The sequence below is a fragment of the Gopherus flavomarginatus genome, chromosome 2 (genome assembly GCF_025201925.1).
Source record: "Gopherus flavomarginatus isolate rGopFla2 chromosome 2, rGopFla2.mat.asm, whole genome shotgun sequence".
NCBI classification, from domain to species: Eukaryota; Metazoa; Chordata; order Testudines; family Testudinidae; genus Gopherus; species Gopherus flavomarginatus.
In genome coordinates this window covers 30194480-30210517 of record NC_066618.1, presented here as the reverse complement: position 1 = coordinate 30210517, position 16038 = coordinate 30194480, and the positions used below count along the sequence as shown (strand labels likewise).

Sequence of the window (16038 nt, the reverse complement as noted above, 5' to 3'; positions counted from 1 at the left end):
TAGAAAGTCTATTCCTAGTTGTGCTTCCTTTTTCCCTCTGTAAAAATGAAACCACAGAAGAGATGTTGAGCTGAACTATTTTCCCTTGAGGCCATCAGATTCATCTCAATGTTGTATACTTCATGGTTGCGTTTCACATTGGCCTAAGGGGCCAAATTCATATTGTGTTTAAATCCATTGGAAAAAAGTGCCAGTGCTATCCATCTTAAAATACTAATTTAAAGTGTAAATTAATTAGCCATCTTAATGAACATTAAAATCTGCTTTTTAAAGTATACTGTATGCCATATAAAGTAGGGCTGTTGATTAATCGCAGTTAATTCACATGATTAACTCAAAAAACTAATTGTGATTACAAAAATTAATTGCAGTTTATTAAATATTTTGGATGTTTTTCTACATTTTCAAATATATTGATTTCAGTTACAACACAGAATACAAAGTGAACAGTGCACACTTTATATTATTTTTATTACAAATATTTGCACTGTAAAAATGATAAAAGAAATTGTATATTTCAATTCACCTCAGACAAGCACTGTAGTGCAATCTCTTCATTGTGAAAATGCATCTTACAAATACAGATTTTTGTATTACAGATTTTTTGTTACATATCTGCACTCAAAAACAAAATAATTTAAAACTTGAGAGCTACAAGTCAACTCAGTTCTACTTCTTGTTCAGCCCTTAGCTAAGACAAACAAGTTTGTTTACATTTACAGGAGATAATGCTGCCTGTTTCTTATTTACAATGTCACCTGAAACTGAGAACAGGCATTCGCATGGCACTTTTATAGCCAGCATTGCAAGGTACTTACAGGGCACATATGCTAAACATTTGTATGCCCCTTCATGCTTTGGCCACCATTCCAGAGCACATGCTTCCATGTTGGGTATGCTTGGTAAAAATTCGTATTAATTAAATTTGTGACTGAACTCCTTGGGGGAGAATTGTATGTCTCCTGGTCTGTTTTACCTGCATTCTACCATATATTTCATGTTATAGCATTCTCAGATGATAACCCAGCACATGCTGTTCATTTTAAGAACACTTTCACTGCAAATCTGACAAAATGCAAAGAAGGTACCAATGTGAGATTTCTAAAGATAGTGACAGCACTCAACCCAAGATTTAAGAATCTAAAGTGCTGTCCAAAATCTGAGCGGGAGGAGGTGTGGAGCATGCTTTCAGATGTTTTAAAAAAGCAACACTCTGATGTGGAAACTACAGAACCTGAACCACCAAAACAGAAAATCAACCTTCTGCTGGTGGCATCTGACTCAGATGATGAAAATGAATGTGCATCAGTCCGCACTGCTTTGGGTTGTTATTGAGCAGAATCTGTCATCAGCATGGACGCATGTCCTCTGGAATGGTGGTTGAAGCATGATAGGACATATGAATCTTTAGCACATCTGGCACAAAAATATCTTCCAACGCCAGCTACAACAGTGCCATGCGAATGCCTGTTCTCACTTTCAGGTGACAGTGTAAACAAGAAGCGAGCAGCATTATCTACTGCAAATGTAAACAAACTTGTTTGTCTGAGTGATTGGCTGAACAAGAAGTAGGACCAAGTGCACTTGTAGGATCTAAAGTTTTATGTTGTTTTATTTTTGAATGAGGTTATTTTTATACATAATTCTACATTTGTAAGTTCAGCTGTCATGATAGAAATTGCACTACAGTACTTGTATGGTCTGAATTGAAAAATACTATTTTTTATTTTTTACAGTGCAAATATTTGTAATAAAAATAAATATAAAGTGAGCACTGTACACTTTGTAGTCTGTGTTGTAATTGACATCAATATATTTGAAAATGTAGAAAACATCCACAAATATTCAAATAAATGATATTCTATTATTGTTTAACAGCGTGATTAATTGCACAATTAATCGCGATTAATTTTTTAATCACTTGACAACCTAATATAAAGTATTTCACAGGATAGTAGGGTTTTTATTGTCTAAACATTTACATATAATTTAGTGTTTAGGGTGCTTAATGGAATTTGAAAAATGAACACCTATCCTAGCACGTCCAGTAGTCAAGTATGAGCTGTTACATACTATTCCTTAAAAGGTTATCACCAGTATAGAGAGTAACCACAATAACAACAAACAACAACAACAACAAAAAGGCAGCTAGATTAATGGCATCCTTCATTTGCACTGATGTGAACAACGATAGCAAGTGTTTTTAGTTCTATAATTTAGGGCACGCACTTGTAGTATTGACCGGAGCTGTAATGCTTAGCCTGTGGTTCTCAAAACATATGTAAACTTCTTTAAATTGCTTCTGAGCCTCTGGAAGACAATCCCTAAAGCTTCAAAAAAATCTGCATGATGAATATGTGTAATTCATCACCTCAGCTCTTCATGGTTTGGAGGGAACTGTTTTTCTTAGAAGTCATCAATGGATTGCTCTTAGCCAGGGCTGGGCTTAGGTACATTTGTGCCCTAGGCAAGGACACCAACACACAATCCCATAATGACTTATTGCTTTTTTGCTCCCCGGCTCACACCAACCCACTCAGTGCCCTGTGTCACTTCCTCCTTAAAAAATATGGCCCCGTGTCTGCTCAGTCATTTGCAAGGGTTGACTTTAGTTTCCAGATATTTTCCAGAATAGTTTGTACCAGTTGCTGCTGTGTTAAAGAGAGGAGCACCTGAGATCAAAAGATGCCCACCACACTCCGTTCTGCAGAAACAGTGCTATCCTGCAGAGTGCTGAGCATTCTGGCCTTATTCCTGGCAAAGCACTTACACTCATGCTTAAATGTAAACATAGAAGCTTCCCCAGTGAAATCCCTTTGAAGTCAGTGAAATCACTCACATGCTTAAAGATAAGCACATGCTTAATTGCTTTACAGGATCAAGGTCAGATCAGCACCTGCAGAAGGCTCAGCACCTGCCAGGATCAAGCTGTTGGAGGGGTATAGAGGTACAGCTGGTCTGAACTCCATGATTGTGAAAGATCACTTTGAGACTAGCTTGTTCAAGAGTGAGCGTTAAAGCTGGTCAGAAATTTTCCAATGGAAGGTTTTTCCACTGGAAAATACCAGTTGATCAAAAGTAAAATGTTTCACAGGTATGTCAATTTTGATGACATTTTATTTTGAAAAAAAATCAGAATGACGCATTCTGATATGGTCAAAATGTTCTGTTTGATCTTTTTAGAATAGAGCATTTCAACTTTCTCTTTTGAAACAATATTTCATTTCAATTCTTTACGATGGCATACTTTTCTATACTATACTGTACTACACTGATATTGTAGTGAAGCACTGGAATTTTATCCAAATATTTTGATTGACCCAAAACAAATTTTCATTTGAAATGTCATTTGATGGGAAATTTCAAATTGTTCCCTTTCAACCTGGAAAAAAAAATCCTAGAATTTCCTTAAAAATGGAAAATCCAGTTCTCACCCTGCTCTAGTGCCATAAACTGTCCCAGTTCTATTCTAATGTCCTCTTATGCATGATGTCCTAGGCAGCTGCCTACTTAAACCTGTAACTATGGCTGCAGTTACAAATATTTCCCATAAATATTTCCTACAAAACTGCCCAATAAAATTCCATTAAAATGTTTCTTAACTCACTTCAAACCCTTTTGTATCATATGCAAAACAAACCATACATACAGTGCTGAAGGGCTGGGGTTAGGTGCATATAATTGTAATTACTGTGTTTTCCCAAACTTCTTTTTCAGATACTGTAATGCCTATTTTAAAATACCACATAAATCGACCCTTGTGGGTTTGTTCTCATCTGTCTGCAAAGTCTTGTCATTTACCCAGATGTTTGGAGGCAGAGACTGCTTTGTTATCACACAATTGTAACACACAGCCTGGAACAATGGGATCTTACTGCAGTTTCTAAAATGTACTGCAATACAAATAAATCATAAATAATAATTTTAATGACAAAAATAGCTTCAGCCTTTATACATATTTTCTGATAGAAAGGAGGATAAATTCTGCTGGCTGCAGAGTCATCCGTCTATGAATGATGTTTCAAATAAGTTCCTAGAACTATCACAGCCCTCAACAGAATGTATGTGAGGAGATATTTCAGTGTGGTCTACAAGATAGGGTCAGCTAAATTATTTATAAATAGATAAACATATTTATCAGATGACAGAAACCTGCTTCTTGAGAAGAGAGTCAAACATAGTTTTGTACCATGGGTAAATTAGAAGGCTGATAACATTTGTTGTTAATTGTTCTTCAATTTGGCTCAATCATTTTCTTCAACCAGAAAATTACCACTTTGAAAACCCCTTGACACTAATAATAATGTGTTTTCTTTCTGAAAATATTCCACATAAGTTGGATGATTGGATCTTCTTTTTGTATGTCAGTTTAAATTAAAGTTCTAAAGGAATTTAGACTGAAAAGATTTGGGCTATATGCAAATAAGCCTATTATTAAATGTTCCAGACATTGTTATAATATTGTTACAATTCTGTTTTCCCAACTGAGGAATTAAATATTGAATACTCTGTCAGCCATTCTTTTGACTCTTCCCTTGATACTTACTGGAAAGTGCTTAAGAGAACCATGATAAACCTATTAAACTCAAAACAAGAGGAAATACACAAACACACATTAAAAAACAGATACATTTGCTGTACCAGGAACAAAAGCTTTTATGAAAAAAGCAGTTTCCCAAATGTGTAAACCCAGTTGTGGTGAAAAATAGATCTGTCTGGAGAAACACACATCCTTAAACTTGTTACTAAAGTAGGTTTGAAATGTTAAATGTTTCCACTAAAAGAAAATGTTATTACTGTACAGTATTAATGGTTTGTAAACACCTACTTGCTACCGTTCATAAACTCAGAGAAAACATCCCTCAGAGCAGGGTATCACACCAACAGAAAAGGGCAATAGCTTTTATTACTGCACTATACACTGAGACAAGGTCCATGCTGGTGTATTTGGCTTTAAGTTGCAAAATACAGAGGCAAAAGGACAACTGAAAGATCCTTCTCTTTAGATGCTTATGGCACACACAAAAAGCCTGTAAAAGGCATCAAGAACAGTTGGTTGCACATTACTGCTTGTATGATTCCTAAGGACTGCCAAGTTCTGATGCGTGCACCCTAAGGGGAAGTACTCAACCTAAGGGAAACCTGACGTTAAACTCCAATAAACGCAAGGCAGCAGCAGCAGCAAACGGCAGGGTATCATACAATACTCATGTACCCTCTGAATTAGTGCTCAAAGTTTGGGTGCACAATACATCTTCCCTGTCTAAATTCTTTTAGCATAAAAGGTCCAGTTCTGCCTTTGGTGAAATTAATGGGAGTTGCATAGACTCATAGACTCTAGGACTGGAAGGGACCTTGAGAGGTCATCGAGTCCAGTCCCCTGCCCTCATGGCAGGACCAAATACTGTCTAGACCATCCCTAATAGACATTTATCTAACCTACTCTTAAATATCTCCAGAGATGGAGATTCCACAACTTCCCTAGGCAGTCTATTCCAGTATTTAACTACCCTGACAGTTAGGAACTTTTTCCTAATGTCCAACCTAAATCTCCCTTGCTGCAGTTTAAGCCCTTTGCTTCTTGTTCTATCATTGGAGGCTAAAGTGAACAAGTTTTCTCCCTCCTCCTGATGACACCCTTTTAGATACCTGAAAACTGCTATCATGTCCCCTCTCAGTCTTCTCTTTTCCAAACTAAACAAACCCAATTCCTTCAGCCTTCCTTCATAGGTCATGTTCTCAAGACCTTTAATCATTCTCGTTGCTCTTCTCTGGATCCTCTCCAATTTCTCCACATCTTTCTTGAAATGCGGTGCCCAGAACTGGACACAATACTCCAGTTGAGGCCTAACCAGCGCAGAGTAAAGCGGAAGAATGACTTCTCGTGTCTTGTTTACAACACACTTGTTAATGCATCCCAGAATCACGTTTGCTTTTTTTGCAACACTAGACTGTTGACTCATATTAAGCTTGTGGTCTACTATGACCCCTAGATCTCTTTCTGCCATACTCCTTCCTAGACAGTCTCTTCCCATTCTGTATGTGTGAAACTGATTGTTCCTTCCTAAGTGGAGTACTTTGCATTTATCTTTATTGAACTTCATCCTGTTTACCTCAGACCATTTCTCCAATTTATCCAAATCATTTTGAATTTTGACCCTGTCCTCCAAAGCAGTTGCAATCCCTCCCAGTTTAGTATCATCCGCAAACTTAATAAGCGTACTTTCTATGCCAACATCTAAATCATTGATGAAGATATTGAACAGAGCCGGTCCCAAAACAGACCCCTGCAGAACCCCACTTGTTATACCTTTCCAGCAGGATTGGGAGCCATTAATAACTACTCTCTCAGTACGGTTATCCAGCCAGTTATAGTAGCCCCATCTAAATTGTACTTTCCTAGTTTATCTATAAGAATATCATGCGAGACCGTATCAAATGCCTTACTAAAGTCTAGGTATATCACATCCACCGCTTCTCCCTTATCCACAAGGCTCATTATCCTATCAAAGAATGCTATCAGATTAGTTTGACACGATTTGTTCTTTACAAATCCATGCTGGCTATTCCCTATCACCTTACCACCTTCCAAGTGTTTGCAGATGATTTCTTTAATTACTTGCTCCATTATCTTCCCTGGCACAGAAGTTAAACTAACTGGTCTATAGTTTCCTGGGTTGTTTTTATTTCCCTTTTTATAGAGGGGCACTATATTTGCCCTTTTCCAGTCTTCTGGAATCTCCCCCGTCTCCCATGATTTCCCAAAGATAATAGCTAGAGGTTCAGATACCTCCTCTATTAACTCCTTGAGTATTCTAGGATGCATTTCATCAGGCCCTGGTGACTTGCAGGCATCTAACTTTTCTAAGTGATTTTTTACTTGTTCTTTTTTTATTTTATCTTCTAAACCTACCCTCTTCCCATAAGCATTCATTATATTAGACATTCCTTTAGACTTCTCAGTGAAGACCGAAACAAAGAAGTCATTAAGCATCTCTGCCATTTCCAAGTCTCCCGTTACTGTTTCCCCCTCCTCACTGAGCAGTGGGCCTACCCTGTCCTTGGTCTTCCTCTTGCTTCTAATGTATTGATAAAAAGTCTTCTTGTTTCCCTTTATTCCCATAGCTAGTTTGAGCTCATTTTGTGCCTTTGCCTTTCTAATCTTGCCTCTGCATTCCTGTGTTATTTGCCTATATTCGTCCTTTGTAATCTGAACTAGTTTCCATTTTTTATATGACGTCTTTTTATTTTGTAGGTCATATACATATTTTGTATTTGAGGGCAGAATATGACCCTAAACCAATTCTTTGACATTAAGGATAGTTTGTAAAACACCATGCACACTCTTTTGTGCTAGTTATGTGCTGCATTGTGTGCAATTAAAGTGTATTTCCCCACCCTGCTAATTCAACTCATTTTGTTTAAATCAAACGAAGACCTCTGTAATACAATATTTGAAAATATGACAATACGCCTTCTGGAACTCACTGTGGAGTAATGATTCTGTATACTGCTGCTCATTTTACTCTTACCGTCAGGGAATCCATCCCAGATTTCCAATCGGTCATACCGACAGAACGTTCCTACCGGAGGATTTGAATCAGGTTCTAGTTCAAAGCTTTCAAATTCCAGTATAATCTCTGACATCTTTGGTGCAAAGACAATGTATGTGCATTCAAGACTATTGGGATATTTTTCAGGGAATCCTGGAGATTTTATCACTCCACTTGGTGAAGTAAAGTTTCTGGAACATTCAGGTCCTGTGTGACAAAGAAAAATATTTAACTTAGCACTATCTCACAAAGCAAGCTGGTTAACTAGAAAACAAATTAGGTCATTTTGTCTAACAGCAAAGTGGCTTTTCAATGAAACACCTCATTTTAATCACTGTATTAATCATCCAGCCAGCTTGTTCCTATTATTGATAGTCAGGTATTAAAATGTAATTCACATTTATTGTGTGATCTTCAATCTTCAATCTGTGTAGAGCAATATGAAAACTTGTGCCAGCTCTAGGAAAAAAAATTATGACAAATACAAAGTCAAGTGGGAACAATGAAAGAGTAAGCTGCAGAAATCTCAACAGAGCCCCAGAGAAATAATTATAGCCCCTTCAAGCTTAAATCTTTAAATCTTAAGGTTGACAGCCTTTTATTGGTGAAACAGAATGTTTTACAAAAGCGGGTGAGTGAATTCAGTAGAGGGAGTAGTGGTTTCAGATTCCTAGAGCAGTGACTCAGGAACTCTGCCAGATGTGACCTATGCCTCTTTGACAAACTAAATGTGAAAGGTAATTCGTACATGTACCAAGGGTGAGTGACTCATTCTGAGTGGTGTTGACACAGGTGCACCAGTAAAGTGTTGCTGTTAGTGAAGGCATGATAAACTGTGTGATTATGGGCAGTGTTGCTAGAAGTCACCTAATATCAATGTTGACACATTAACCTTCCCCAAAGTACCAGTCTTGTCTTCATTTGGTGTTCCAAAAATTGTTGTTGGTACAATGGGATGAATATAAAAGGCCAGATCACCGCATCTGCCTTCATGAATGGAAGGGACAAAATCCTTATCTGGTCTCTTGCTGGCTGGTCATAGTTCTCCATTCCTCATATCCCACAGAAACCCTTCCTCAGGATTTCAGCTCTGCAGGTGTGTTGAGAATGGGGTTCAGGCACTGCCTACACAACTTTCTCACCATATTAATGTACTGTTGATATCCCTGGATGAGTTGGCAATCGAGACCAAATATGGGACATCTGGATCTTAGTGCATGAGCCTCAACTGTTGGTATTAAACAGCCAGTTCTCTTTTAGCTCATCAATCTCCAAGTGGCCTAGCCATCACTAGAGGGGGACAGAGCACAACATCGAGTGAGCATGGTTTACATGAACATAGGCGCTTCTCTGCCTCTGCTTTTAATGGAGATTGGGATAGGGGAAGGTGGGGACAGCGGCTTTCTCAGGAGTCTGGTAGCAGATGCCAGATGGAGCTGTTCTGCCATGGAGCCAGGTAAGGACCACAGGCAACAGACAGCCAACACAAATGCATGTGGATGGCCCTGGTCGCACATCACAGAAGTCACCTAATATCAATATCAAAGGAGTGTGCAAATTTTGGGTGCTGAACCCCCAGTTTCATCCATATGAGGATGCCCTACTGCCTGGGAGAATGTCGTCAGCAAAGGGAACCCTGGAGAATTTCTAGTCCTTAACCTAAGTTGTTTACTGTAAACAATCTGGCTTTTTGCATACATGTGTATATGAATACCCATCACATCATAAGAAATGGAGCTTTTGAAAATGATACAAAATATACTACTTCACATTGATTTGGCAACCCTCTGAGTAAACTCAACATTTAGGAGATAGGTAGATCTGGAAGGTTAGCTCAGCTATTTCAGTCCTTAATCAGACACAAACATTAGATGTAAATTTCGAGTCCTGAACACCTGGTCTTTAAAAGGGGTCATGACACATTTTGGAAGAATTATTATATCAAAGCCCCAGTGGCATGGCCAATTCCAGTCTGGGAAAATTACATTTTATCTATAATTAAAATTCCCCCTCCAGTTTCAGTGGGATAGAGTGTTCATCTTCACTCCCTGTCATACACTGTTCTGTAGTGCTACTGTTGCTGTTAAATAGTTGCTACTCTTCAGCTCACAGGTGATGCATTACACTGCAGTATTTTCTGTGTATGCTTTTGTTCTGTAAAGTGCTTTATGATCCCCTGAGAATCTAAATGAAAGGTGCTATATCAAATGTAAGTCATTGTCATTATTGTTGTATTAAAAATAAGGAGTGTAGGATTCAGGAGTATTAGGCACACCCTTACCCTCACACCTGGTGTCTCAGCAGTACCCTGACTCATTTTGAGCATGTTCAAACTAACGTGTTACAAGAGGCACAAAGTTCATTCAAATGAGAACCCTCACCAATATGCCCTCCATAGATCCTGATCCTCTATTTAACCTGTGCAGGGACTACAAGAGTTAAAGCAGCTTTGAGGCTGTAGTGGACTCCCTGAAGTGACACACTGGGGGAATACAGGAGAGAGGGTGCAGGGGGAAGGGATGAGGGGTTTTGTCAGAGGCATCCAACGAATAGCCTGTTCTGAGTTGGGGAGGTTGTGCATGTGATTGTGATTGTGATTGAGTGTGTGTGTGTGAAAGAGAGGGAGACAGAGAGAGCGAGTGAGATAGAATACCAGAGGTCTCTGCTACCCACTTGCATGTCATTTGCCCAGCCCTGGGAAGGGGATGTCTTTTAGCTTGATGATCCCCTGTCCTTCCTGGCTGACAGCTTCATTTCAGAGCTCTCAGCTGGTTTCTTAGGGCTTGTCTACACTTAACATGCTACAGCAGCACAACTGTAGCTGTTGCACTTCAGTGGAGACACACTACCTAGTGTTGTGTACATGGAAAATTAGGTTGGCTTAACTATCCTCCTCAGGGGTGTAGATTTTCACACCCCTGACTGACGTAGTTAAACCAACCTAATTTTCTAGTACAGGCCAAGCCTTAGTTTGAGATCCTGGCTATCAGGCAACACCTCCTTCCCCAACATCACTCCCCTGCTCATTCTCCTGTCATATATAAAATCTCAGACTCCACTTCCAAGCATGGGCTGTGTGTCTGGATCGTCTCTGTGGCTGCTGCTGCTGAGGGTGAGTCTCTCAGCTTAGGATTTGAGTAGCAGGTCCCTGATCACGGAGCAAACACAACACCACATTCAAAATTAGCCCTAACTGTGTTATAGAGGTGGGGTAACATAACTTTAATGAGTTGGGGGATGCCCTCAGAGGCGCACAGCAAAGTATTGTTCATGGCTGTCCCTATGTGTATTGCAGTGAAGTTTGGCACCACATATGCCATATATGCCATATGCTATATTGGTTGGGGTCTGGATCTTTTATCTGACATTTCTTTTAATGTCTGTGGAGCTGAGAAGAAGAATGTCTTATGGCAGGTCTTATGACTCATAAGGTCAAGTTGGTCATGTTGGTAGGTATCTCTATCATAGAATATACTGATTGGCTTTATTTGGCATTTTATTTATTTATTTACTTACTCAATATGTAAATTATGCATTTAATATATACATTCATTTAACATTATCTGAGAGATACTAAATGTGCAAAAGTCAGGAAATTCAACATCCATATTCCTACAGCAACAGTAACTCATACCTTAAGCATGTATGTAATATTTTCCACCTCTGTAGATGGTGATAGCTTTTGTGCCTTAATATTAGGTATATGTAGCATCAGAGTTAAAGTTGCTTTGGGACCCATAATTTTGAGTATCCTGACTTTTGTGTATGTAAAATGTTATTTGTAATGTTACCTTAACATAGCTAATGCATATCAGTGGGAGATTTAAATGATCACATGGGGAAATAAATACAATATTCTTGTTAGCGTACTGTGTTGTCACTAGACTGTTATGAAAAAGGTGTCCATCTGAAAATGTTCACTTTCAAAAGCAGCTTGTTTCACAGGTCATTTTTGCAGTTGTTTTTTCTTGCGCTTGGATTTTAACTCTTTTTAAAGGGGGAAAGGGAGCAAGCACTAAAAATCTAGGAGACAGATTTTCAGAATAGGTGAGCTCCCATTTTGGCACAAGAATAAGAGGCCAGGTTTTCAGAAGAGCTCAATGCATTCAGTGCTGAATTCTTTTGAAAATCTGGCCATTGGAGTCACAATGGGAGCTCCTGGGTGCTAAGCACATTTAAAAATGTGGCCCTGACTTAGGTGCATAAATGGGAGCTCTTTCTGAAAATGTGGTCTCACTTAAGGGCATTGAGCACTTGAAATTTTCTGAGCTTTGAGAACTTTGAAAATCTAGCCCCAACTGCTTATATTGTCAAAGGCAATCTTGGTTCCTATAAAGAAACACTCTTTGTGTATTTATGCCTTTATTATCCAGTTTTGGTCTGGGTCCTACTGGCTTCTTAATGTGTGATTTATCTACCTCCATCCAATTACAGCTAAGGTGTATGCCAAAAAATGATCTCACCATCCTACAGCCAGTGACTCAGCAAACCAGCTGATCAGAGTGCGGGCCTTTTGCTCTGCCTATTAATCCTGGGTAGTTTCTCTTCCAGATGTTTTCTTCTGCACATATAGCTGCCCATGCTTGGCTGCCTTTACTGAAGCTCCTATATAGTCAGCCACCAGGATGTGCTTGAAAGCAGTGTGAACTGCCTCTTTCCCCTTGCTTCCGAAAAACAAATACTGAAAGTGACACCATTCTGATCCTTCCATCATCTGCTGGCCATGTGTAGCTAGGTCCATTCTGAGCCGATGGATATCTTTTGGGAATGCAGAGCAAAGCACTAACCAAATAAGCAAGGGACTGCAAAGGTTACAGTGTGATAAGGTGGAAACATTATACATCATAGGATGACAGTCAACACAAAGAAAGAAAATCAACAACTAAAAAAAAATCTAAACAAACAACTTTGTAGAAAACATGCTGTTGAGGGCTATCAGATTGCATTCAGAGGTGCAGATCCTCATGGAGCAATGACAATTTACACCAGCTAACAACCTGCCCTAAGCATGTGGATGACATGAGCAATAAAACTTTAATCTACAACCAAATCCTTGTTTTTTTTCAAAAGACATAGCCTTCCTTTTGTCCTCAAGAACTATGATCAACTTTTCCCTGAAAACAGAACAAACACCATGGTCTATGAACTACATAATAATGAATCGTTTGCTCACCTCTTTTGAAAACTTCATAGCGGATGGAAAATCCTGCTCCATGAGTTTCATAATCAGAGACAAATTTAATAAAGAGAAATGGTCCTGAAGACACCAGAGGAGCAGGAGCAATTTTTCCACAGTACTTTCCCCATACGCGCCCATTTGCATTATCTCCATCAATCACTTCAACATAATCATACCTGATGGATAAATGGAAGAAAGAAACTTTTAACTTCCAGGAAAGAAAGGGATTTAATTAATTTAGAAACCATTGCTATACAACATAGATAAACAAGAAAAATGCTAGCCTGCTTGGAAACTGCATTATGCTGAGAGATGTAAGCAAAATGAAATAATTAAAATGGACTACATCATGTCTGTAGACATCATCTGGCAACATGGAACTATTAGGAAGAATGGCGTCCATTATGCTTGCAGACAATGTCAGCTTAAGTAACCAATTAACAAAAAAAAAAAAAGAAGAAATCTCATGAGCACAATTCTGTATTATTAAATTGTGTTCCTTTGTCTATGGTGGTGTTATCAATACATAATGCATAGCATTCTTTTCAAACTGTGAAGTTCTGTTATGAATTCAAAATGTCTCTTCGGCTGGTGCTCTCTATGAACAATACTTGGATTTCTGTATACTACTCTCTAAATATATGGGCACAGAATAATAAATGAATCCCTAAACATTTGATTTAGTTGAAAACTCCACTACGTTCCAGACCACTGGCAGAAAATCTGTCATTTTCCATGTCAGTTGGACAGAAATTGAGCAAATCTTACAATCCACACTTTAATTATAACACTTGATTTCCTTCAGACAAAAGTTGTTTTTTTAGAACATATCCTTGTTTAAAAATTTGAATTGAGTTGGTTTAAGTGAATGTATTGTTTTAACATTCATATTCATATAGTATATGATCACTGAACTCTTTGGACGAGGTCCTCATCCTCTGTATATCTGCTTGATTCCCATATACATTATCGGTGGAGATAAAAATCTATCAATAATGATTAATAGCAAATGTTCGCCTGGGGACAAGAGAGGTGCTACAAAGTTTCTCAGTCCTCTGAACTAGATCTGTCACCTTCAAGGACCTGAACCTGCAAGGCTGACTTCAGTGGAGTTGAGGGGGCTCAGCAACAGGCAAGCCTGAGCCTTATAAGAGAGATAAAAGAGAAGAATAATCAAGAACAGCCTTGAGCTGCAGGACTTGGCCCAGATCCAAGGATTTCAAAGGCTCATTGGTGGATGATTTTGGAGATTTGTGTCAGCCCCTAGTAGACACAGGGAACAGCTGCCACTTACAGAACCAGATTCAATCTTTCCTAAAATTTGGTGGTGTTCTGTACGCACGTTTTGTTTTAGGCCTATTTCTAGTAATAAAGGGGCTGAGACATTGGAAAGCTTTTGTGTGCCTAAGGTGGTATATTTTTTGGTCTCATCCGTATTGCCTTTTTATGTATTGAATTGCTGCTGGTCAGACAATTTCATTTAAGTTTCATATCTTACAACAACTGACATTAAAATGATACTGTTAATTTGCTTTAGCCTTTTATTCTTCCATTATGTGCATTGAAATGTCCAGAGACATATTAATATACCAGAAATGGCTAAAAAATAGCAGTAATATAAACTTTATCTGACAATTTTACAGTCAAAGAAAAAAATGTCTTCATGATGACCAAAGTCACTTTTAATAACCCCGATCCAAACTATCTAGGGCACATGACATGTTTACATGAAATCCCATGAGACAACTGCAATAATGATATCACTAGTTAAAGTGGCCAGCTGAAGGCTCTTTAAATTAAAAATGACATTACCTCATCTGTTAAAATTGTATGCCAGCTTTGGTATATATCAAGTAAAAAATAAAGCTGACACTGATGGGACTGTAAGCATTAACTTATGTGAAATATTGTGATGACTACATTTCTTTTGATGCACCTGATGTTTCTAGTAGCAGTTGCTCAGCCACTAAGTTTCACTGTCCCATTTCAAAGTGATGGAAATACAAAGAGGAAACATTTTCTTTTGAGATACTTTTCTAGATGTTTCGTGTGTAAAAGATGGCGTGTAAAGATTCTGTTGTTCTTTTTTTTAACTGGGCTTGTGCCTTTTTTTTTTTTAAATCTCTTTATGATTTAGGAAAAGGTCTGAAGATTGAGGGGTTTTTAAAAGAAGGTTTTTCTTCTTTTTGTTTTATGCCTTCAGAAATATTTTTTTAATCTTCCTAGAAAACTTATTGGACATGTCAGAGAATTCATACGATCAGTTCTTACACCTTAATGGAACAGTTCAGGGTGTTGAATCTTTAACAAAGATATCCTTTCTCCAAAATGTTCAATAAACATCAAAGTCACAGGGTTAACGAAAAAGAAAAAGAGAGAGAGCATTTTAAACAGGCTAATCACAAGGCTTTTCTCTTCTCAGATGCTCAATATTTACTCTCTTGACACTCAGGATGTCATCATTTCATTAGTTGGTCATAGAACCTTCCTGTTTAGACTACTGCATATCTGAATTTATAAAGTAAAACCAAGAATCCCACCCATGAATATTTATTTAAATTATATAAAGCATTTCTTGCCTTTTTTGTAAATCATAAAGAAGCAAACAAAGAACACAAACAGTATATTTTTCCATTGCAGGTCACCTATTTTATATGTATATAATTTTTCCGAGTTTTACTAAGGCTGTTGTATGCAGTCAGAGATAACACTACACTATTAGCCAGGATGGGCAGGAATAGTGTCCCTAGCCTCTGTTTGCCAGAAGTCTGGAATGAGCAATGGGGGATGGATCACTTGATGATTACCTGTTCTGTTCATTACCTCTGGGGCACCTGGCACTGGCCACTGTCAGAAGACAGGATACTGGGCTGGATGGACCTTTGGTCTAACCCAGTATGACTGTTCTTATGTACACACTATGTATCAGTTCCCCCACTAACATGCACTGCAAAAGATACTCAAATAAAATCCTCTTCCTTTCTCTGTGTCTTTCTCTATCGCAATAGCTTATCTGTACTCTTCCTCTTTTGCTCAGAATGAGAGAAAGTTGAATGGTAATTTACAAGGTTCATTCTCTGTGGTCTGGCTGATCTGCATCTGTATGTGACACAATTTTGATACTAATTGGCTGATTCTAGTAGATTTTGCAATTTATGTGCAAGCTGCATGGGATGATCCAGACCTGCTGAAGATCAGAGGGTTTTTAGGTGACAGATTTCTCTCTTTTACTTTAGAAAAGTAATAATGGCCATTAGAGACACCTCGCTGTGAGTGGGAGGTGGGAAGTTAGAGATGGAAAGACTT

The 16038-nt window shown here is 38.3% G+C and overlaps 1 protein-coding gene across 5 annotated transcripts in view; it reads right to left on the bottom strand.

The window, feature by feature from the left end:
• The window catches only part of NRP1 (neuropilin 1), a 139405-nt gene that overhangs the window by 70857 nt on the left and 52510 nt on the right, over nucleotides 1-16038 (bottom strand). For all 5 annotated transcript variants that reach the window (XM_050939037.1, XM_050939039.1, XM_050939035.1 and 2 more), the window contains exons 4-5: nucleotides 12727-12908; nucleotides 7533-7760 (exon numbers count right to left, since the gene is read on the bottom strand). In XM_050939037.1, coding sequence (XP_050794994.1) covers nucleotides 7533-7760; nucleotides 12727-12908 — 410 coding nt within the window. The remainder of the gene's footprint in view (nucleotides 1-7532; nucleotides 7761-12726; nucleotides 12909-16038) is intronic.